This window comes from Pagrus pagrus (assembly GCF_965226575.1).
Source record: "Pagrus pagrus genome assembly, chromosome: 3".
NCBI lineage: Eukaryota > Metazoa > Chordata > Actinopteri > Spariformes > Sparidae > Pagrus > Pagrus pagrus.
The window spans coordinates 5,792,677-5,816,991 of NC_140187.1; the positions used below are offsets into that span (position 1 = coordinate 5,792,677).

Genomic DNA, 24,315 nt, shown 5'->3' on the forward strand with positions numbered 1-24,315 from the left:
TATATATATATATATATATATATGTATATATATATGTATATGTATATATATATGTATATGTATATATATATATATATCCCAGGACTTCCATAAAATAGATTTTTAGTCGGATGATATCAACTCCCATCCATCAGTGTTCACAGGGTTTCTGGTATTGCTGCGTGCACAAGCTCAGAAAAAATAGTTTCTATAAACTGCAGCTGAACACGACTAAAGGACAAATACAGTACCTATAAAAAATAATCACCACTATTGGAAGTTCATATTTTATTGATTCATTTTTATTTATTACTACAACATTCAGTTAAAGTAGATATAATGTGGCTTTTGTGACACTGATTAACAAAACAGTCCCTTCAATGTCGAAGTGAAAACATCTCAGTGGTCTAAATGTATTATAAATATAAAAAAAATCATGTTTTCATAAAAGATATCGTCCACTCTTGGACACTTACATCATTGTTTTGAAGTCTTCCTGTATCGCCCTACATCTTGACTACATCAGCTGCTCTTCCAGGATTGTTCGCCTGCTTTTGTGCTGCATTTGTTTAATTTGGTTGCCTGAAGACCTTCAAGGTACCATGATGGGAGCTGACGTCTGCTTAGAACCCCAAACTTGCACTAGTAGTACATAAAGTATGAAACAGATGTTTCTGCAAACACCTGAAGCCAGATGTAAAGAAGACTTTTCTACATGGGACTGTCGTTTCAACAAATCGAGCCTGAAAGTGAGCACATCCAATTGTCTGACTTCTGTGTAATGAATTCACCCTGATCCCAGATCTCAGATTCAAACTTGGTGAGTACAAAGTTATTATTAATCAAAATTACATTAACATGTGTCAGAGCATCTTTAAATTAGATGCTTCGTCTTCAGCAGTAAAGTTGTGTTCACAATCAAAATGTATTTAAAGACTTTTGAGATGTAGCACACTGTAGGTATCAGCCAAATCAAAACAAAGTGCAGTTGTAAGAAATGTAAAAGGGTCTCATTCAATTTACATTATTTATTACACGTGCAATAAATAAAGTTACACAAATACAATAAAACTAGAACAGTTTCAATACCACAGAAGTATAAGTGGAAACACAGCTCCTCGGCCAGCAGGAAGCTGAAGAAACAAAGAAACTTTGAGATTCATGATTTAAATTAAATAAATCGCCTCTGCAGGAAGGATGAGCCAAAGAAAAGGAGTGTGGTGCCTCCAACCCCCGAAGAAGAAGAAGGTAAAACTCAGTACCTGTTTGGTACGGTCAGTGTCATTCTTATGAAAAGTGCTTTTTAAAACTTGACGGTCATTCATGCAGTTGGTGAGCAGAGGAAAACACGTTCGTCTTATCAGGTAAGAGAAAATGGTATTTTAGTTTCAGATAAGTAATCGTGGTATTAAAGATGTTGAAGTGAGGTAGAACTGAAGGAGCAGGTTTAAAGATGTTTGTTAAAAACTGGTGTTAATTCTGCAGCTGACATCAGTTTTATCAGGATGCACAACCATTTTAAAAATCAGGTGTGTTCAGACTGAAAGTAGCTCCTGACACAGCTCATCTACCAAACGTCTGCTGGATGCTGCTCTGTCACATTCTGAGGCTCACTTATGGGCAGCAAAATCGAATATCACAATATTTCTGACCAAATCCTTCTCTACTGATATTGCAGCATTATTAAGGATGACTATCGATACTTTCACAGTTACAAATAACATCACTTTACTGTAATTGCACCTTTAAAAGCAGGAAACACATCACGATAGAACCATATAAAAAATCACCATATATAGTATCGTCCAGCCCTTTCTTCAACATTTGTAACATTTGGGAAACAGTCTTGTATTGTTGGACTAATGGAGGAAAAGAAAAAAGAAATTACTTCCGCCTCCTGATGGTAAACACATCCAGGACAGTTGGGACGTGTCGCCCCAAATCAAAATTATCTGTCAAATTTACTGTGACGCCATCAGCATTACCTTGAGAAAAAAAAAAAAGGTTTTCTGTTACAGCAGCAGTCTGTAGTGTTACTTCTTCTCCCTGACTCACAAACACACTGATCACAGTCAGCACACACACTGAGGTCAGGGGTCAGAGGTCACCGGAGTACGTTGTCATGGCGCTTCAGTAGAGGATTCAGATCCGTCTCCAACTCCCTCTGCTTCTGTAATAAACCCTGAAAACACACACACACACAGATTTGTACATCTTTACTTGTGAGGATCCTCATCGAGTGTTTCTTTGCACATTAGGATCCTTTAACTAAACTTTGTGCAGTTGTTTTACCTATCAAATATTATTATTATCATCATATATTTTGATTAATCAACAAATCAATAAAACATCACATTTTCTGATACTGGCCTCAGATACTGGCCTCAGAAATCTACTGAAGTATTGTTCAGGACTTAGAGAGCAGCTTGTTGTGTGTGTTACCTGCCGTAGCTGGGCCAGGCCTCTGAGGATCTCCTGCTGTCGGGGTGTGTGTTTGTTACGGAGCAGCTCCGGGTGGAGGAGAGGATCCCGATGTGAGGGATCAGGAGGAGCTGCTGACGAGGAGAAAGTCTAGTTTTCTTACAGTTTACAGAGCAGACAGTCGGACAGGTGTCGTTCTGTTTCTTTTTATTGTAATATTACGATTATTAAAAGGGTTTTCTGGGAGAAAAATGTGGCAAATCTGTATTTCCAGCTGCAAGACTGTATGTAGGATTGACTCGACATAAAGTATACAGTTTGTGTGTTTATACTGCAAGTGTAAGTATAATCAGTATATAAAAATATAAAGCTCCTTTCAGAGAGTGTGTGTCTGTGTGCGTCTCTAACCTGTGTGTATGTGCGGTGGTGGTGTGTCAGCAGGCTCCAGTGGATCCAGGTTAAAGACTTCGTCAGTCCGGACGTAAGGAATGAACTCCAGGATGGGAGGAGGAGGAGAAGAGGTGGAGGAGGGCGGTGCCTGCTGACTCTGAACTCTGTGTCTGACAGCAGGGACCGGAGGAGAGCGCCCCCTGGAGGACACGACACGACACAAGACATCAAAACGGAGACGTCACTTCACCATCCGGATCAGTGTTGGTACATTTCCAATAATGTACTTCTTATTAATTGTGTGTTTGCGAGTAAAGGGTTTAATAATCATATAATTGCAGTCAGAGCTGCTCACCTTTCACTGTTGATGGGTGTGGAGAGGTCGTGTCCCCTGGAAACACTCTCCACCTGCAACAAGAACAGTCACCAAGGGAAGTAACAGGTTTGTAAATCAAAACGATGGACCTGAAGAGCACGGTAAAGCTTTAGATTTAAAAAGTTAAGACAAAAGCCTCCTACCTTCCTGGTGGGACTGGTTCTGGTCTGTGTGGGGTTGGAGCAGAGGTTCTGAGGAAGAGAGGGAGGAAGAAGAGGAGGAGGGTTGGGCCTGGACAGACAGGTCCTCTCCTGTAGAGCGAGGAGCTCGGCCTGCCTCTTCATCCGATTCTCCTGTCTGTTCCTCTGCAGAGAGGCCGGGTAACGAGCCGAGGCTGGAATGAACTGACGACTGGGCCTGGAGGAACGGGGAACAGAAGACTGTCTGACTGGGACTGAGCTTTTTTGTGGTTTTCATTCTTGAAGACAATATGGAGGTCGTGGTAGACATGTTTCTGAACTGACAGCTACCTCTGTGTGTTCCACTCCGGCCTCCTCTTGTCTTTCCTGTTCCTCTCTGTCCTGGCAAACGCCTCATAAAGGTCTCCTCCACCTCCACCTCCACCTCCACCTCCACCTCCTCCAGGCAGACAGATGTTCTCCTTGCCTGTTCTCAACACTCGGGTCCTGCTGTTAGGAGGAGGCGCAACAGACAGAGGTGGCGGTGGCTGGTACTGTGCAGAGATGTGAGGTGTCTGAACTCTGCCAGCTGCTTCTACACACACAGAGAAAAGATGAGCAGTGTCAGGAAGGATTTTCAACACTACATCCACAACAAACCATCAAATAATGAACTGCATCTCTGTCTGAGGATTAAGTTTGTCTCGCACAAGAATTCTCCACAGTGGATAAATATTAACATCAGCTTTGCACTTCAGTATCTTTTGCAAAATGATGATATAAACCAAATCATGCTAACGGCATGTGTGACAGTAAAGTTAAGACAACCTTTGGTTACCTGTAACTTCCTCTCTGATCGATCATTTTAACAATATAATATGTAAGATTTCTGCGTCAAATGGCTAAAAAACGACTAGACCTTTGTTATTAATGTCATTGCGCTGTGTATTTGCATTATCCCAAATCTTTCAAACAACGTTCAAACTGGGAGAAAACTGTGATACACACAAGGTAACAGTGCGTTTCATTTAGTCACCTGTTGCCATAACTACTGGGAAACATCAGGTGAAGGAAGTCAGTAAAAGAAACTGAATGTACATTACTTGTCTGAACAATTCTGTCTGAGTCACATCAGATAGATTTTCATCAGTTATGGTGGTTGTTTAACAATGAAGACAGCCCCTCCTATGATCCCACGTTCACATCTTTTTGCTTTCAGTGTTTTAACTGAGCGACCTCTAGTGGCAGAGATTACATACTGTGTGTTTAAATGTCAGTTTGGCTGATCACATATAAAACATATAAATTAGCAGAATTTAACTGTAAACAGCTGTGTAGGTGATCAATTCAGGCATTTCATTGTACAAAAACATACCTGCAAACACCACTGTAGACACACGTTATTTCACATGTGAAAAAGTTAAAAACATAGATACCTTAGTGTGAATGTATCGTCAGTACAGTTTCTAAATATGTCAGCAACTTGTCCTCGTACACTGATGTAGAAGCAGTACTAACATTTCCCACTGCAGCAGCAGTAGCTGTAGTAACAGTAGTAACAGTAGTAGTAATAGGTGAGTTACCTGTCTGCACTGCAGTGTCTCTGTATGTGGAGGCTGAACTGCTGCCCTCCTCCAAACACTCGCCCTGTCTGGTCACTGCTGGACACATACACACACTGTTAGTACAGGTGTTAAGCTGCATACAAATACGTATGCCTTTAATACATTAATACATTTTTAACTTTAGTTCTTGTCCATTTCATAATCAATAATCATAATTGCCGTTTGTCATCCTGCTTCATCAGCGTGACTGACGGCAGGTCGTGCTGTGCTTTAATGAACCTGATGCGTTCATGTTTTTTCTCAGGTGTCACACTGAGCTCGGCTGGTTGAGAATTATTAGTCCATTAAGTATTCGTCCATACTGAAACTGGACCTCTGTCATAAATAGTGAAAGCCATTTATTGTTAATGTGGAGTTGCTCAATTCATTTACTAAAACACACAACGCACCCACAACACACATCTGGTCGGACCCCCAGCACACATCTTGTTACTGAACTACCCAACAGTCTGTACAGTAATTAAAACTGGCTCCATCTTGACCAGCTACAACAGTAAAATTCTTCTTACACATTAATGCACCGATATTAACAATCAAATGAGGCCATAAATAATAATATATCAGACACAGGTGGCATATTGAGTACTTTTCCTTTTGATAATCTCCATAAATGTTGTTGTAATTAAGTATTTTTGCTTTGTTACTGATTTTACCTCATTAAAGAATCGTCTGCAGCGTTTGACTGACAGCTTTCATGAGCCAAACATGTTTGCTGTAAAGCACCTCAAGCATGTTTTTGGGGCCAGTTTTTGTATTGCATGTGTTCTGGTCTGTATTGCAGCCAGGGGCGCCGCCAAACTGGATCATTTTAATATCGTCTGTAACTTACATGCAGGCTGAGGTATGCTACTCACTGTTTCCAACTGTCCAGCATCCAGTGCAGACAGTAGGTTGTTTTTTTATTTTAATTTATTTCATAATGATCATTATGTGAGAAAATAATTTGTGTTTGAGTCATTAATAAATATTTCATTTTCTCTTTTGTAATGGTAAAAGAGCAAGAGAGACAGAGAAATCCCCACAGACTCCCTGCAATGATGCTAACTGGCATGTCATTGAACACAACGTTGCTCACCTTCACTGGGAGGGGGAGGGGTACAGTTATGGGGAGACTGGGGTGCTGCTGACTCATCTGTTGTTAAGTCTGCTAAAAGGGGCAGGGACAATGATTTAATATGAATATCTTGCTAAACGTTTCCCTGCACTGATTAAATGTTGATTAAATGTTGATGGTTTCATAATTTTATATTAGTTTTTACCTATTTTTTGGAATTGTCCTAACTTTTCCCCCCTATAAGGCGCCCCTGATTGCAGCCATACTGCAGAAGCTCTGCTCACCTCTGGGCTCCAGGATCTCTTGATGTCTGTCGTCATCATGATCTTTGTTTGGCTGCTCGGCCTGATGGCTCTGCTGCTCCTGGAGGACGGAGGTTGACAGAAAACAGTTCAGTGACGGTGTTAGTCTGGTGGAGAATCGTGCACTTTTTGCATGCGTTTGTGTGTGTGTGCGTCTTCACCTTCTGCCTCTCCTTCAGTGCGTCCAGCTCGTACCGTCTCTCCAGCATCTGTCTCTCCAGCGCCACCCTCCTCTCTTCCTCCGCCTCCTCCTCTCTCCTCCTCGCCTGTTCTTGCTCCCTTAGTCGCCGCCGTTCCTCCACCTGGGCCTCGATCGCTCGCTGGAAGGGGAGACAGGAGGAGAACATACAGCTACAATCTTTTAGTATTTAAGGTCTATTCCTCCTCTCCTCCCCTCTCTCCTTCTGCTCCTCCTCCTCTTACCTGCTGCTCCAGCTGTTTGAGCCTCCTCCTCTCTCTCTCCTCTATCTGGGCGGGGTCCAGCAGGGCGGTCATGGTCCTCAGATGGCTGGACGAAAAACACAGCAACACTAAACATTTACTCATGTACATGTGGGGCTACTTCTAGACCTCTGATCCACTGTCAACATCTTAGATTTGGTCAGTGGATCAAATACAGTGATGATGTGCCTATTGAAGGCTCTGGTTGGAAGAACAACTGAGCCAGTCTTTGCAGAGCTTTGTAGACAGGATCAAGAATAGGGCGTCTTTTTACGCCTGAGCCAGAAAAATAGCAGAGGTGGGACAGATTTACTGTCTTGCAAGCCTTATCTAAGAAATCCAGAATCAGGTCCCAAGTGAGGAGTCCATAAACTGTCAAATCATTTTTTTTTTGTTCAATGATGTACCGTACCTGGCTCTGGGCGGGTATCCGCTGGTCATATCTACGCTGGCTCCCCCGATGCTCTCTGCTCCACAGCTGCTCATGGCCTCCCAGACCAGAGACAGGCTGGACGTGGGCTCCCACTCCCCTCGCTCAGAGCCATTAGATGGTGCTGGAGGTGGAGCTGATGGAGCTGCAATCTGGACAGGAGGCCTTCTCTGCAGCGAGTCAAAGTGTGCAGCCCAGAGCTCGTGGTCCTCTGTCTGCAGAGACACAGAACATAAAGTCATCAGCAGAAAAAAATAGATCATCAGAGGTTCAACATTTACAAAAACTCTCCTGTCTGGTTTCTACTGTGTCTCCACTGTATCGTGCTCTGGTTTCTACTCCACCTGTCTCTGCAGCACCTTCTCTCGTCTCCTGCGTTCAGTCGCCTCCTCTCTCTGGTGGTCCAGCTCCTCCAGCCAGCGTCTCTTCTCCTCCTCTTTCCTCTCGACATTCAGCACATCCACCATCGGAGCGACCTCCTACAGAGACAACACAGTTCAGTTTTTTTTTTTTATTAAAAAAATGTTTTGAAGTTTTTGTGAAAACAGTCAGATGGTGATTTTGCATTAAAGCATAGGAGCAAAATTATCTGATTCCTTAATCATCATCATCTTAACAAATCCCATGAAAAGACCAAAAACAACAATGTTTTAGTCCCTCTCTCAGTAACTTTTAACTCTCCTACTCTGTCTGTGGCACCCAATCCCATTGGTTCACATAATCATTTAAACATGGCTCATAAATTTAGGATTTACCCCGAGTCTGAGGCTGGATCTGACGGCTGCAGGCAGTTCTCTGTGGCTGACGGAGCTCTGAACTGATAACACACTCTCTGTGTCCTCCTCAGCCTGAAACACACACACACGCACACACAAAAGTTATGAAGTGTTTTGGCCTCTATGACTGTTAGCAGGAAAATATTTCTTTCTTTTTCCTTTAAAAAAGTGAAATATCTGCTGTACCTGCAGTCTGCCAGGGGCCGAACGCTGCTGCTGCTGCTTCAGTGCCACTTGTTCATCTAACACACACACAAAAAAATTATTTCTCCTGTAAAATTACTTTAGTCATCAACTGTATCTTGCAATTTTTGATTATTGATCATGTGTTTCAGTGAACTCATCTATACCCAGCCAATATTGCTCATCTCTCTCCCCACCAGAGAAATGCAGGGATTTTTGTGTAGGATTATACATTTGGAATAAGGCTTGTGTTTTATATTGGGTATTGATGATCTTTCTGACATTTTAAGCATGTTTTCATAAGGGTTTGGAGACTAGTTTATTTAATTAATTAATTATGGTAGAAAACGAATCGACATGAATCAAATGCAAAGGTTTGTAGGCCTCAAACATATCTGAAGTTTTTCTCTTTGACATTAAATAATTGTGAAATTATAATTGTGGAATAATTGTACAAATTTAATCAACGGTAATGAAACTATCCACCAACTGACATTAAATTCAGACTCAAATGGCATCACCTTTATCCAATGAGAAGAGCACAAAGACAAACAGAAACATATCTCTAATGTGAAATAAACAAAACTGGTTTGAATGTGGCAGGAAAGTGTCGATGAATCCCGTCACTCACAGTAACTCACCGAGCTACGATTCACTCTCCTTTCAGCTCTGGTTTGGTCTTAAACAACTCTTAATAAAAATATCAGGCTATTTATCAACTAGATGTTCCCATTTTGTTCACCAACTAATCTCTGACTTTAGAGTGACTTTATCAGAGCTGAGAACAGCTGCTTGGTGCTGCTGGATTCAAGGAGACTGAACTAAACAGTAAATGTGCCGTAAAACCAAAACTAGGAGCTAAAAGAGGCTAAAACTCTCTAAAAGCTGGTGATAATTCTGTTATAAAATGTTTGTGTGAGTATACCGAGCTCTCTCCTCCACTGAGCCTTCTTGGCGTCGATGGCCGCTCTGCTCTCTGACTGTCGCTCCTCCAGCCAGCTGAACAGACATCCAGACAACCTGAACAACAACAGCAACATTCTGCTTTGAAAACAGACTTCTTAAAACACATCAGAGTCTCTGATGTATCTATAAAATGATACTTAACATAAAACATCTTCTTGTGTGTGAATAATAGAGTGAAGACATGACGGACATCTGGTCCTATCCTAGAGTCAAACACAGTTACCCTGCATTTGTAGTGATCGAAGAAGAGAGGCTTGACTGTGCTGATTGAAAACTACATTTTCTAAGTCCTGTACATTTATTGTTATCAGCTTAATAAATATAACAATGTCTTCTTTACTGTATGTAACTGCATCCAGAACAAATCTATTTGTCGAACACACAAACACCTGTTGGGGTGGAGTCCTCACCTGCTGTCTTTATCCTGTGAGTTTCCAGTTGTATCAGTTCCTCCTCCTCTCTCTTTCTCCTTCCCTCCTCCTTCATCCATTGAAGAGCCAGAATTAGAGTCTATTTGATTTCCTAACAGAGAAAAAGACATGAAGTTGTACAATATATTGACAACAAGGGAATCTGTCCGTTAACTTCACTCAGTCACACCGTCACTACCATTCTGGGTCCTGTGGTCCTCTGGTGGGTCTTGGCCATTGCTGGTGGTCTGGACTGTGTTGAGGATCTTCTGTAGCTGCTCACTGGTCAGACACACCACACTGTCTTTCTGTCCTGTGTCCCCACTGGTCAGAGTGTCCTCGACCTTTCCACCCGCTCGTGTCCTCGTGCTCTGAGGCTGCCCTGTTTTGCCATTGGCTCTCAGGGAGCTGACAGCAGTGCTGTGTTTTTGTCTGTCTGACTTCACCTTCAGCACAGAAACACACAGAGGCAGAAAAACAAAACAATTTTATCTTCAATAAATTTTACCTTAAAAAGAAATGGGAGGCAACATATGAAACATGAAACATACCTTAGCTTCAGCTTTGATGCTTCCCCCCTTCAACTCATTTGTCTTGGATGATGTCAGAGTGGTGCTCTTCCTCCCGGTGTTGGAGGCGGTTGCTCCTCCTGCCTTGCTCTTGGTTTCTTTGTGCCTCCCTGCCTGCTGTCGGGCTGGACGCTGCTCTCCCTGAACCTCCTCCACACAGGACGGCTGCCTGGAGCTCAGGATGTTAGCCGCTCTGGGCCTACATGACAGCTGCAGAGAACAAATGAGAATTAAATCATAAAAGATAAAGATACCTGCACAGTTTAATTTTTCCCAAACAGCATTACTGTCTATTAGAAACATCAATATGTGCTGTACACTGCAATATGTGGACAAAAGTATGTAGACACCCAGGTGCTTTATGTAGACATCTCATGGCCAGACTGTAAGGATGATTCCTACCTTTGTTGGATTCTTCTCAATGCCTGCAGTGGAAGAAGGACATAATTATTACACCAAAATCATAAAAACAAAACTATTCTTCATGGTGGAGTGATGGGGATGAATTGAGGAGTCCCACAGCCTGAGGAAAGAAGCTGTAGTTTGGTGGTATAGCACGAAAACAAAGTTTACTTTGTTTCACCTAAAGGCTAAATAATAATTATTAACAGAAAGTAAGAACCTAATAAGAAAAGCAAACAAGTGAGTGATATTTCCCTGGAAGATAGCAGGTTATAAAGCTGAAAGGTCTCACCATGACTGAGTAAAATCAACTTGGGTTTTCCATTCTCAAGTTCAAACAGCAGGCCGTCTCTGTTCACAAAAAGGGCAAATATCAGAGCAAATAGCAGAAACAAAACATACATTTAATAGCATTCTGTATTACGTGTGAAATAAAAATCCTGTTCATGTTTTGAACTGTCTTACTATGTTTATGTTTTAATGCTGTCTTGCTGCAGAACACACTTTTGTTGGACTAAACTGAACAGATGGTCTGTGAGTTAACACTGAGTTAGTCTAGGACCCAGCATATAGAATATACAATAAATATTATTCTGTTATTGTTTGCACAGTTTGTTCTATTGTTTTGCTTTATCAAACTGAAATTTCTCCTACGAAGGACCAATAAAGGCACATCTTAACTCTTATCCTGGATATTTGCTTGCCTCTGGTCTTAATCAAACTGGTTGCTTTAAAAAAGAGTTTGCAGACTTAATCTTTGTGACGCTGAGATTGTGTGGCAGAACAATACACTGAGGCAGAACAGTACATGCTGTATCATGTTGCCAGGTAATGACATTAGTGTCACATGGTGCAGCACAGTAAAAGACACATAATGGGTAAACACAGGCAATATTTCACAAGGTGACAGATTTATATTCACTAGTCTGCTTTCTGACCTGTCCTGTGTCATATGACCTGGCTTTGGTTGGTGACAATGGCGCTTTAACAGTGTTTTGAGAAGTTAACAGGTACACCAAATCACACCTGCAACTCATCAGTGGCAGGTAATGTCATATAAGTATTGTACTTGTGCAGTAAGAGGGGTTTTTTGTCTCTGTTTTCATAATGTTTTTTCAAACCAACATGAACCAGTGACAATAACGACTCCTTTCACTGTCATCTGCATTGTGCACGTATTATCTGTACATTAATGTCGCATGCTTCACAGAAAGCGTTAGCTCGTTGTTCACAGTTTGGTCAACCTATTATTGTATTTCACTGCGACACATTCGCTCAATATGTTAGCCTAGCTAGCTACTAACACTGTGAGAAAACAGACTCACCCGAGATTCATGCCGACAGGATATATATATATAAAATGGCGGCACGTCAACCGTCAACCCCATGAAAAACAGAAACAGATAGGTAGTAGATAATGTGTGATTTGATAAAAAGCGGTTCTGCTCAGCTCAGCACTGACCGCACCGCCAGTCACACGCCAGTTCCTGGTTGTTTAATTGTGTACGTTGGTTGCTAAACACGACCAAGAACGGCTTCACCGATTGGTTGATTCTTTTGACTGTGGCACTGACGACCAATCAGACGTCTTCGTTTGGACGGAACGTTAGAAGATGTTGCCTTCACGGTGGCTGGGAATTTATTCAAAACGACGATAAATTAGATTACTGACTGCACATTTAATCTGCTTGGGGTTGTACAGAAAGAAAGAAAGAAAGAAAGAAAGAAAGAAAGGACACAAAACAAAAAAAGGGTCATAGTTTTAATATATTCTTAAATTCGCACAGTGTCTTAAAATCTAGATAAATGTAGATTTATTGGATTTATATTGAGTTAAATTTAGATGTGTGTGGTATTGGATAACTCTTCCACCTCTGATGTTGATATGAAAATAACGTTTGAATTGAATTTGGCTTCAGTGTTGGGGGTAGAGGGGGGTGTAGGTCCGGCAGCGGACTGTAGGTGGCGCCAAAGCGTCGCAGTCATGCAAACGAACTGTAAAAGCCAAACAGGCTGCGTTAGCTTCACTGTAATGACGTTAGCCTCCTGGATGTTTTTTCCGCTGTTAATGAGTTTGGATACCGGGGACCGACATCCATGAACCGCTGCGATATTTGAAGCATACCCACGGTGGCCTCCGCGAAGTCGGCTCAGTGTCCTCACGGTGATCCTGACGGTATGTTTTTATTGTGACAGCTCGCTGCCTCTAACCGGAGAGACTGCGTAACGTCAAAACCGTGATGTTAGCTGTTTAGCTAGCGTTAGCATGCGAGGCTACTTAAACGGCAGCTAGTGTCGAACAAACGTCAGTGTTTGCCATCAGTGTCCGGGACACAGAGCAGCAGTTAAAGAAGACCTTTGAAGCGAGACGACATGAAGCGGTGCGGAGCTTTACTTTCATTTTAAGCTGAGTTAAAAATGAGTACGCTGACTTAGCTAGCTAGCGTGTTGTCAGGCTAAGGTCAAGAAGCTGGCCAGTCTGACAGCTAACGCTAACAAATGTGGTACCCAACAGTCTATAAACGTGCTATGTGGCAGCCAGCCATACTGCTACCAGTTAATAGCAGCGCTGGCTAACGTTATAATCAGGTTATCAGTGGAAGCTGGGCTGGTGTCGTTTTCAAGATCAAGAGGTGGGTCTGTAAAAGTTTCATTAGCCTGAAGCTAGCTCGGTGTAAAAATAATTAAGGTCTCAATGGAGGTGGATGTATCTTGGATTCGGATGGGCTGCAGAAGGTAATGTTGACTGACAGGTTATCTGTAGTAATTAGGGTGTTATTACGATATGACATGTTGACAGTACAGGTTTGGTGGCTTTGATTAGGTTTAATTAGGAAGCTACAGCTGCACAGGGTGTGATGATGACCATGCTGCTAGTCGTGTTTATTTGTTGTCAAACAACTGCTGTAGGACTGCCTTATCATGCTGCTCTACAAATTAACTTACTATCAGTAAATAAACGGGCTGCCGTGCATCAGATAGGTGCCTATCTGGTTTTACAGATTCGTGACTGACGTTGTTTGGCCTCTGTGATCTGCTAAATATCCTGCCGAGAACATTTACAGTACATCAGTACTGTTCATATTTGAGCAGAGAGAAAAAGGGTTGCTTCCTGTCTGTCTGCCTGGTTTCTCTCACCATTTCATCAGTGGATTGCAAGGACATTTTCCAGATCTCTATACTGAAAGGTTTGGGATTGTAATCATTAGTAATTTCTAGGAAAATGTAGTTTGTTTTGCAGTAATCTGTGTGGTAGCTACTGAATTATTACATGGTAAATTAGCCACAGCTTGTGCATCTTTGGTTGTCTAATCCTTAAAGCTCCTTTATCCACTGCAAAATATTTAAATAGTTTCCTGAATTGCAGCTAGAATATAATGTCTTTATAACAAGACCCTACTCAATTTGTGGGATTACATTGGCCAAAATCGAAGCGTGATTCCCAGTAATGTTTGGATATGTCAGTGTGACCTTGTTATGTTTTGTATTACTACACATTGAAAGGCTTGTAGATTTTTTTCATCTAGCTACCTGAATGGGTGAATACATTGCAAAATTACAGATGTTGTTATTTGTTGTTGAACAACTTTCTAGATTTTCAAGGATTGCCAAGTATTCAGTAAAACAATGTAATGACAATACATAAAAAGCTCCTACAGCCATAAATTCAAACACTCGAGTTGTTTTAGAAATTATATCATTAAAATAATCTCAGTTGGTGTGTAAGTGTGTAAATACTGAAATAATTATGTTTGATAAACTGAAAGTCAACAGTTCTCTGCAGCAGATATTTTAACATTAAATCTGGTTAAATAATTTGTTTTTTGTGATGATGTGTGTGTGGAACTAAACGTAAAGATCCCAGTTTGTTTGAATGTTGACGGAGGGGATTTAACCAACGGCAGAGATCTGTGATGAGCGAGCCAAACGAGGGTTTAACTGAAGTTCATTATCCTGTAATGGCAACGTAAACAACTCTGGTGTTTGTGTGTGAAAGTCTTATCAAGCGTAGTCTGTGCCTGAGGGAAAACTCAGAGGACACGTTGCAGATATACATGTTGCAAATTTGACATCAATGACTTTAGCTGTCATCAGCGCTTGTTATGTATCAGTTGTAGTTTTTTTTTATTCCTTTGTGGAAAGTTACAGACGCCATCATGACCAGGTGTCAGAGCTGTGAATAGATGTGGTGACCGAGAAAAACATATCTGGTGAGAAAATGAAGGCAGTTATGTTGAAACTTAAGTTGAACTAGAGAGCCCAACAGATACATCGTCATGTCGATACCTGCCTTTCACAGATATGTTTGTATCCATATATACATATACCTTAATGCAACAAATGGCAGCAGTGCATAAATGTTTCATAAGGTGCATTCTTGAGCTTTTTTGACTCTTACATACACGTTTGCATTGACATGCGTCTGTTTAAAATTTGCTGTCATCTTCAAGATACTGTCCTCTTCGATAGTGAAGTAAATTTTTGGTCACATCTAGTCAACACATTCTCCTTTACATGAGGTCAATATTTGTGCAATATCTGTGCGGATCGGACGTATTAGATTGGTGCGATGGACCAGAACTCAAAATAAGTCATTTTAATTTTCTATTTAAGAGATCTACCTCGACCGCTCCTATCGCTTTATCATCTCAGCAAACGGTAGATGGGGGGGAAAAAAACTCCTTCTCCAAACTCAACTTTTTTCTGCATCGCTGCCTCTCTTTTGTAGAATGTAAACAAACCTCAGCCAGCATGACGTCTGTTTTTCTATAAGATCAGCGTGTACTGTCTGTCGCCAAACTATAAATATAAAATTGTGTGTTACAGAGATCTTACTGAAGTGTAATTTAAATTGAAGTCTATAATTTGATAACCAACCAACATCTGGAGCTCTTATACTCAAAACATGGAGCGCTCCATTCAAAGCGATGATGACGTAGGACCTATGTGCCTTTTGTTTGAATGAGGTTACATGAAGAAGGACAGGTAGGTGGTTAACTTTGGGCTAAAATCTGGCTTTTTGGTCCCACAAATATGGTAAATTCTGTAAAAGATGACATTCACACAATCATAGTACAGGGTTGTAATACAACCAGTGCTCCATACTAATTAATACAATTTCCGTTTTGCACATAACAGATTGATCAAAACTGTCAGTGTCATTATTAGCAGCAGTTTGTTGCTCTCATCTTCCATCAGTGCAGACCTGAGCGTGAACGTGAGGTGACTTGATGAATAGAAAGACTTTATTGGAGAAGTCAGATGACAGTATCACACAAATGATGACTATTCCCACCGTGAAGTAATGACGGGCAGTAATCAGCTTTTTAATTGAAAAAAGGGAGAAGACTGCTTGCTGAAAATTAATCTAATGACCTTCGCACACATCAGTTGCACAGACCTATCAGGCATCATCTGGAGAAATGCTGCTGCTTGTCGTGATCCATTTCCTTCCACAGCTGATAAAGCTTATTAACATGTTGAACATGGCGAAGGTTTATACACTCAGTGGCCGCGTTATTAGGTACACCTGTAAAACCTAATACGATCCAATCCAGTAGCCATAAATTCTACCTTTAGAAAGAGAATAATGTTCGGTTTAAGTTCAGCTTTATTCATCCCCGGAGGGCAATTGGTTTTGCAGCATAAAGGGCAACATAAAGAGAAGAAAACAACATGAAATATGAATAACAAAGGCTCAGCAGTTCTGCATCAAAGAACAAGCGTAGCCATCAGGACAGCAATAAAACAATACAATGATGGATATCCTGCCCTCCCCCTAAATAAAGTATGACCAGCAGAGCGCAACAATATAAAAATCTGTCTAAATCATCCTACAGGTAGGCCAGAATACACTGTTTGTTTATCATCGAGGCTGTAGTCAGCAGTGACGGTTTCCAATAAACAACACAAACAAAACACAAACAGGCCACACAATCCACGGTTTTGACCCAAAACGTTATATTTTAGTAGATGTATGTGACTCTATGACGTGAAAGTCTTAACCGCTGACTGACATGTGGGGGGGGTTATGGTTGCCGCGGTAACGCCACAGTCTTCAGTTATGTGGCGAGGAAGGAGCCCAGATGATGATGATGATGGACATGTGTGGTCTCGGTGGTTGTTTTGACCGATGTGAGCTGTTGTCTCATTCAGCAGTTGTTGATAGGACGGATTGTTCTACTTGGTGTGTGTGTGTGTGTGTGTGTGTGTGTGTGTGTGTGTGTGTGTGTGTGTGTGTGTGTCGCTCAGCAGCTGCTGAGGTCTGTCAGGGGACACGGTCAGCAGCTGTGTATGTGTTCCTGTGTTTTTCCCAGTTGTAGTTTGTGATGTTTGAGACTGACAGATGTGTCTGGGGTGTCTCTCCCACAGGGCTGCACCATACAGAGACAGAACTGGATCTACTTTTCCTACACTATTTCCTCCGTTCCTTCCCTGCCTCGTCCTATTTATCGTTACCCTGTACTTAATTTAATTGCTTCCTCTGTCCTTCAATAGCGTCTCCTTTCCTTTTAATAGTCATTCTTTCATTTCACTGCCTCTTTATTTTCTTTGATTAATTATTTTGTCTCCCTCCCTTCTAATTGTCTCTCCTTCACTCCCTTTCTTCCTCCCTTCTTAATTACTTCCTCCTGTCATTTCCTTCTGTCCTGTTTTCATCCCTTTCTTCTCCTCTTCCTTCATTACATCCTCCATTCCTTGACCATCTCCTCTTTTTCTCTAATCCTCAAGGAAAAGTTGAACTGGCGCTCGCATTGAATACATCACCTTTATATTGCCTAAGTGATTATCTATTACGATTGAACTCGGGTCTCTTTTTTCTTCTCTTATTCTTTGTTGGTGTTTGTGAGTATGAGGGCTGCACAATTAATCGCCTAAATAATTGAAATCGCAATACGACTAAGTGCAATATCCAAATTGCAAGAACTGTAATTATTTTATAATGGCAAATTGTGTCATAAAACAGAGTTTTAATGAAATTTCGATGCTCTGGCCTGCAAACTTTGTTCTCCAGATGTAATAAAACATGTTCGTTTGGCAGAGACTATTCATTTATTGGCAATGTAAAATGTAATCGTCCATAATAATCGTGAATTATATCACAATCCCAATATCTGTCAAAATAATCTCAGTATCATTTTTTGACCATATCATGCAGCCCAGTGAGTTTCCCAGGATAATGGTGTGTGTGTGTGTGTGTGTGTGTGTGTGTGTGTGTGTGTGTGTGTGTGTGTGTGTGTCAGCAGTAGCTACGTCCAACCCTTATTTAGCATCATTTAGCCTGGTTATGTTACGCTTCACTAATGCAACTACTCAGCAAAAACACACACAAGAAGCAGCTGAGTTCAGACATCGCAAAGTGGATGATGATGATGATGATGATGATGATGAAGACATCTTGGCTCTCTTGTGTATTGAATCTGGCATCTTATTCAAGCTTAAATTTATAACGTTACTACTAAGAAACTGAAGATTTGAACTAAATAATATCCAGAAGTCCAAAAGTCTGAGACCAGAAGTCAAAATACTTATATTTTGCATTTGTTTGGAAAGTAATACACTTTTTTTCCTTACAAATGATAATATCACCTTAATAATTTGAGTGAGAAGTTGAATCTTGACCCATGAATTTCAGAATATTTAAGCATTTGGTATTTCCCCCTTTTGCTTTAACGACAGCGTGCACTCATGGGCTCCACAAGTTTCTGCAAAGCCTGATGACTCATGTTAACCCAGCATGATTTGACAGTCTTACACAAATCGTCTTGTGATGTCACAAAATGCTTGGCTTTTTTCAGTCTCACTGTCTTCAAGTTGTTCTGTCAAAGCTTTGGGGCGTGTTTGGGCTCATTATCCTGCTGCAGTATGAATCCTTCTCCACAAAGATCAAACCAGAGGGTGGAGCGTGTCTCTAAAGAGTGGAGCGGTGCTTCTTCTTGGTCAGGGTGGAGCCAATTCTTTGTACAGTAGGTGTCCAACACCATGTTTCACTGTGGGTTTGAAACATTGTGGTATCACTCTCTCTCTCCTGTTCGTCTCCTTATATACACCTTTCTGTTACTGCCATAAATCTCCAACTTGGACTGATCAGTAAGTAGGATGTTTTCCAGTCATCCACTGTGAAATTCTGGTATTTCTTAGCCCACCTCAAGTGTTGGGCCTTGTTTCCATCCTGAGAAGTGGTTAAGAAACTGCTACTCATCCTCTGAAACCACTACAAGACAGCCGGCTTTTCACACTTCTGATGGTGTGGTCACTTTGGCTGTGCCTGATCATGCTTTGGATACAACTGATCCAGTTTCTGTAAAGTGTTTAGAGTTACCTGAATTGCCCCCTCAGAAAAATATAGTCTAGCCAAAATTTGAAGCTGAGAGAGACCCTCTTTCCATAAAAAGACAATTTGACCTCTTACTCGCTCACTTACATTGACATTATTTCCAGGTTAGTGCGACAGTATTATAGCTTCAATATAATCTACATATTTACCACTGAAGTTTCGGTTTTCCTCACTTGATTGTTACACGTGTCACTTCATCATGTAATATGCGGTAATGGTCACTTAGGTCAGACAGGAAGCACATCTTATGGCTTTCTCTCTTGTCCATCAGTATCATCACATCCATATTCTGCTGCCTATCTGCTGGGTCGCGTCAGACCGACGTAAAACCTGCTTCTCTGTTGTTACTTAATGTCATCCTCGTGCCTTATCTTACCATTACTCATGAAAAAGACCCCAGCATACCAGATCTTTTTTCCATTTGAGATCCACATGCTGAAATTAGTTTCCATCAGCAAAGCTCCTACAAGGCGATGTATATGCTGCAGCTTAATGTGGTTCTTTCCCCCGTTTGTGACATTTTAATCCTGTCAACTTCATTGAGGAAACAGCGGGCACTGAGCCCTCTGATCTGATGTAAATTTGGTTATTTGGTGCGGACCAGCTGAATGTTGTCACAAAGCGCTGCAGGATAAATTACTGCCTAGGAGGTATTTGCATCAAACTTTATTGAGGTCAGATGAGGCCAGATGAAAAAGTCCACATGTCAAAGGAAAAATGAAAAGATTTTGGTCATTATTTAGTCCGACATTGTGCTCATGTTAGCTGTTTTCTTTTTGAGGGGGGTTACGTCCAAACCACTGTGACAGATTTATTTGTCACTTTGGCATCAGTTTCAGTCGACCCAGAGGATGTGGTAGTGGTTGCTAGGTGCGGTTAATGTTTGTCACGTCAACAGAAGAAATATGTTGATTTGAGAGTTGCTATTTCTGTAAGTCGACTTAGAAAAACAACCCACACAGCTACATTCATGACATCCACGCCTGTCACCAGTTTCATGGCAGTTTTTCTGTTGTAATCTTTCTGGTTGTGCTACAGGCAGAAATGATATCATCATTCTGATTCCCACCAACAAAGCTCTGATGGGTTTGTCCTTTTTTCAGTTGTTTGAATTAGAGAATATGTTGCAGCTGATGTGTTAATGTGTCTCTGACCATTGTTGCATCACGAGTATTTCTTTATACTTTAAACATTTTATTGATTAAACAATAAATTGAGTTTTTTGTTTTAGTTATTTGTCATTTTTCTGCGTCATATTGTCTTTACTGGACAGTTCGGGCAGGAACAGGAAACTTAAGGGGGTATACAAATTAAACTTGACTGTTGTCTGGTTAAAGCGCTTGCAGACTTAAATGACCAAACAAGACTAGTTGTTTTCATACCATCTTCTTTCTTAATGAAGGAAAGCTGTGTGGAAGAAATAGTGCTTACATTTTGATTTCAGCTCAACTAAACCATCAATCATTTATAAGCGATTTAAATATTCTAATAACTTTTGAATTTTTGAAAGTTTGTGAAATCTTGCAGAATGTTATCTAAAAAAAACAGACTGTAACATCAGCTTAGTATTGGCTTCTCTTTTCCTTTAAACTACTCTACCAGACAGATGATATCTTCTAGAAATGTGCTGCATATCTTCACTAACTCTTCAAATTCAACACAGATGCAAGTCTTATGTACAGTACTCTTACCCTTAGATATTCCTGGAAGTGTTTAATTGGCTCTATCTCTGACTTACTGAAGGACAGAAGGATTCCCTCTCACACAGACACACACACACACACACACACACACACACACACACACACACGGCCCTTCAGTCAGAAATAGCAGCTTAATCGGTGTGACGATGTCATAGAGCTGTGGTGAGCCCACAGCTTTGTCCCAGTGATGGATGATGATGTAAGGTATGCTCACACAGGTCTTGTAAGCTGATTGGCTGGCCGCTCGGGTCATTCTCCACACCTGGCAGTACACAGTGGGCCGATTATAGGTTGGGTTGTTTGTCTGTTTGTTTATTTGGACCTTGTACTACTGCGCTGCAACCTGCAGCTTCTGTCTGACAGACGGGCTCATGCTGGCAGGAGGTGGCGTAGGGACAGAGTGTAGACGAGGTGTCCGTTATTGTCAGACAACATCTTTGTGGACGGTAGCCAACCCTGCATGGACTGGGACCAGTTTGGTATCCTTTTCCCTGATGTGTTTGCTCATAATCGTAGCATCAAAATGTGGTAATTGCACATCCCTATGTGTAAATATCTATCTAATCACCAATAGCCAATCATGGATATAATAACTCTATGTGAATATTTATCAGTGACTGGGGTATTTGCTCCAAATATTGTTTTCGTAGAATGTTTCTTCAACATCACCCAGCCCAAGGAGACAGAGGGATTGAGAGAGGGGATACGAGGTGAGGGGATTTGGGAGAGGGATGAAGGAGACGGGAGGAGGAGGAGGATAGTATGTGCTAAGGAGAGAGTATCGGGGGAGGTGAGTCGTCCTTGACTTTGACCTCAACCAGCCTATTCGCAGCCCTCTGCATCAGACCACATACAGGACGCTGGCTGATAGAAACACACCTGTTGTCTGTGTGCCAGGAATTCACTGGAGACACATATAGATACCAGAGACAAGACCACCGTACAGAGGGCTTACCAAACACCAGCTGTTCACTGAGTACCCCATGTACATTACCTACCTCTGTGTGACCGGATACTTAAAAAAAAATCTAACCCAGGGATACAATTGATCAGATTTGGTGGCTAGGTTATACCAAGGCATTTGCCCCTTTACAATATTTTGCTCTATTTTTCATCTGCAGCACTCTGCTGAAAGTAAACCCCAAATTCTGCCCTTACAGATCTGTCCAAGTTCAGTCCTCAGACAACAAACACCTCCTATCAAGTTTAGGCCACTGAATCAATGCAGACATTTCAACATAACTGCTGACTTCACCACCGCTGACAAACGCTTCAAATATATGACAGCAGTGGATAATTTGACTTGTTAGCATGCTGACATTTAAACACAACATACTGCTGATTTTATCAGTTTTGCAGGCAAAGTGAAACGCAGCTGGTGGTGCTAGATGGAGGGTCAGGGGGTAAAAGTTATTGTACATCATCCTCTGGGGACCATGAATGTCCGGACTAAATCGGACTTCAATCCATCTGATGGTTGTTGAGATTAGAGGTCGACCTTTTCCCTGGATTACTGTTGCAACGTTTTCATTGTAAATTGTTGACATGTGGACTGTCCAGTTGTGGTCTCTGGCCTATTTGAATGAGAATGATTATTTGATATAGTGCAACAGCAATGAGTAAAATTAAGTGATGAGCATAAAAAAAACATTTTCATTTTGTGTGTTCTGTGAGAGGAAATTAAATATAAAGCATTCAAAATTGAAAGTTGGTATTAATTAATAATCTCTTGGCACATATGAGTATTCAGCTGGACCGCTGACCTCCCAGAGACAATGTGTGTGTGTGTGTGTGTGTGTGTGTGTGTGTGTGTGTGTGTTTTTATTTTAACGTGTTGGATATATGAATTTGTGTGTGTGTGTGTTGTTGTTGTTGAGTGCAGTGGAATGTTAGAAGTCACGGATCATCAGGCTGGTTTCACTGATCCCAGAACAGAACAGATGTGACCTGATGTTTACTGTTTGCTGCTAAGTTTAGATGTCATTGCTCATGGGAAACACTGCTTAAAGTGTGTGTGTCAATGTGTGTGTGTGTGTGTGTGTGTGTGTGTGTGCGCGCGCGCTTTCCAGCCTGCATCTGGGGCTCATGCTTGGTCAAGCTTGGATCGTGACTTGAGCTGAGACTGAGATGTCGAGTTTCCATCGTGGCTGAATACGTGCAGGGTGCTGTGAGGAGTCGTGATCGGAGCCTGTGATGTGGGCCCGCTGCCAGTGTGTTTTTGGACAACAGGAACAGCGTAGTTAAAGGCGTTTCTTACCTTGATGACATGTTGGAAGTTTGAGGTTTTCAAGGTTTTCAGTAATCGTATGGTGCCTGCAGCTCAGCACAGAAAAAATGTCAAAAAATGTTCATATGAAAAGGAGAACTGAGGTTCTTGCTCCCAGTGCTAAAAACTAAACACTTGAACTTAATACTGGATGCTGAATAATAGTTAAATTTGTTGTTTATGGCCAAATCTTTTAATTATGGTGGTTTAAAAACAAGGTGTTGTTTTTGTACTGTGGCAAAGTAGCATGCCTCGGATTTGTGGTGCAATTCATCTTCTTATTTCAGGATTATAGCCTTTCAATATACCATATTCACAATGTGTAATTACCTCCTGAAATACAGGAACTCTCATTTTCACATTGCATGACATTGCATGTACACTAGGTCTGCAGCTAACTGTTATTCTTTGTCAATTAATCTCTAGATTATTTTTTCAATGAATCGTTTTGTCCATAAAATGTCAAAAAATAGTGAAATATACTGACCACAATTTCCCTGAACCCAGTGGCATAGATTCACATGACAATCAAAAACAACAAAGAATGACAGCAAATCTTTACGTTTGAGAAGCTGGAACCAGCAAATGTTTGGCATTCGTGGTTGAAAAATGACTGAGACTAAAGGATTGTCAAAATTTTGTTTTAATCACTGATTAATACATGATTAATAATAGGAAAAGACGCACACATGCGCGTCATGTGGTGCTGCAGATAAAAACTGATGCACATTTTATGTGGTTAAGAACACAACATTGGATCATGAGTTGTTTTCTTCAGTCCTTTTTATTCAAGCAACACAAGGTGATGAATCCTCTCAGCCCTCGTGTTGTTTACTGTAAACAGAAAATCTGAAAAGGCCCTGCTGAAGGCGTGTTTGCTGCCCTCAATGGTTGATATGGTTTTGCACAGGGTTTTATAGTGAAGCGTCCTGCCTTGCCTGAAACAAACTGCACCTCTGCTAATGCTTGAAGAAATTTAAAATTAGGCTCATTAACCTTCAGGGAAAACAATCAGAGGTGCTTCATCACAGTAATAAAGGCGACATGTTTAATAAATGAGGAGATTGTTTAAAGGTCATGTATTCACTCCACTGACAACCAGATGAGATGCATCAGGATGTGACTGATTCAGCTCAGCAGGTGATTGATTCAACAACGATGTTGTATGTTTGTGGTCATGAATCTTCCCGTTAGTTGCTGTCAAGGGAACAAATAAAACTTTTTGTTGTTGTTACAACTTGTGAAAAATAGAGACAAACATTTTAATCAGTCACAATCAGGGTTGGATGTGTGAATTAAAAACTTGGCTGACATTTTATGCGGTCGAGTGATTTCTGTTTTTTTTTTTTAACACACTTGCTGTTACCACCAGTATGCACAGTTAACACCACCCAGGACTGAAATTAGGACTGCAGTTAACAGTCGTTGTCATTGTCGAATAATCTGTCCATTATTTTCCTGATTAATCAGTTAGTTGATTGATCTATAAAATGTCAGAAAATAGTGAAAAGTGTTTCCAAAAGCACAGGATGACGTCCTCAAATGTCTTGTTTCATCCACAACCC

General features: G+C 41.2%; 2 protein-coding genes across 8 annotated transcripts in view; one reads left to right on the plus strand and one right to left on the minus strand.

The window, feature by feature from the left end:
- Nucleotides 1-992: 992 nt before the first annotated feature.
- Nucleotides 993-11,945, minus strand: ccdc66 (coiled-coil domain containing 66). Of its 4 annotated transcripts, none has more exons than XM_084348595.1 (21): nt 11,769-11,945; nt 10,736-10,794; nt 10,444-10,466; nt 10,024-10,251; nt 9,672-9,918; nt 9,473-9,584; nt 9,022-9,116; nt 8,100-8,155; nt 7,893-7,985; nt 7,497-7,616; nt 7,120-7,352; nt 6,690-6,774; nt 6,428-6,586; nt 6,249-6,327; nt 4,869-4,946; nt 3,637-3,880; nt 3,310-3,523; nt 3,146-3,198; nt 2,809-2,990; nt 2,422-2,534; nt 993-2,161 (listed from the first exon to the last, which is right to left on the minus strand). In XM_084348595.1, exons 1-21 carry the CDS (start codon nt 11,777-11,779, stop codon nt 2,084-2,086), a joined length of 2,562 nt encoding a protein of 853 aa, XP_084204721.1. In that variant the 5' UTR covers nt 11,780-11,945; the 3' UTR covers nt 993-2,083. The 4 variants fall into 4 exon arrangements, with proteins under 4 accessions (XP_084204721.1, XP_084204719.1, XP_084204720.1 ...); XM_084348593.1 differs by having other exon boundaries at nt 4,869-4,943; nt 7,482-7,616; XM_084348594.1 differs by having other exon boundaries at nt 2,422-2,531; nt 7,482-7,616.
- Nucleotides 11,946-12,140: 195 nt separating this feature from the next.
- The window catches only part of ip6k1 (inositol hexakisphosphate kinase 1), a 31,430-nt gene continuing 19,255 nt past the window's right edge, over nt 12,141-24,315 (plus strand). The window contains exon 1 of one of the 4 annotated variants that reach the window (XM_084348618.1): nt 12,141-12,196. The gene's annotated coding sequence lies outside the window, so the exon portion shown is untranslated. Of the gene's footprint in view, nt 12,197-12,260; nt 12,620-12,650; nt 12,825-13,555; nt 13,632-24,315 lie in introns of those variants that run through there. The other 3 variants (XM_084348616.1, XM_084348617.1, XM_084348619.1) reach the window with 3 other exon arrangements.

Coding starts and splice junctions, on each gene's coding strand:
- ccdc66 (XM_084348592.1), bottom strand. Junction 10,467..10,735: donor GTTGATTTTACTCAGTCATG/GTGAGACCTTTC, acceptor CTTCCACTGCAG/GCATTGAGAAGAATCCAACA. Junction 8,156..9,021: donor TCAGTGGAGGAGAGAGCTCG/GTATACTCACAC, acceptor TGTGTGTGTTAG/ATGAACAAGTGGCACTGAAG.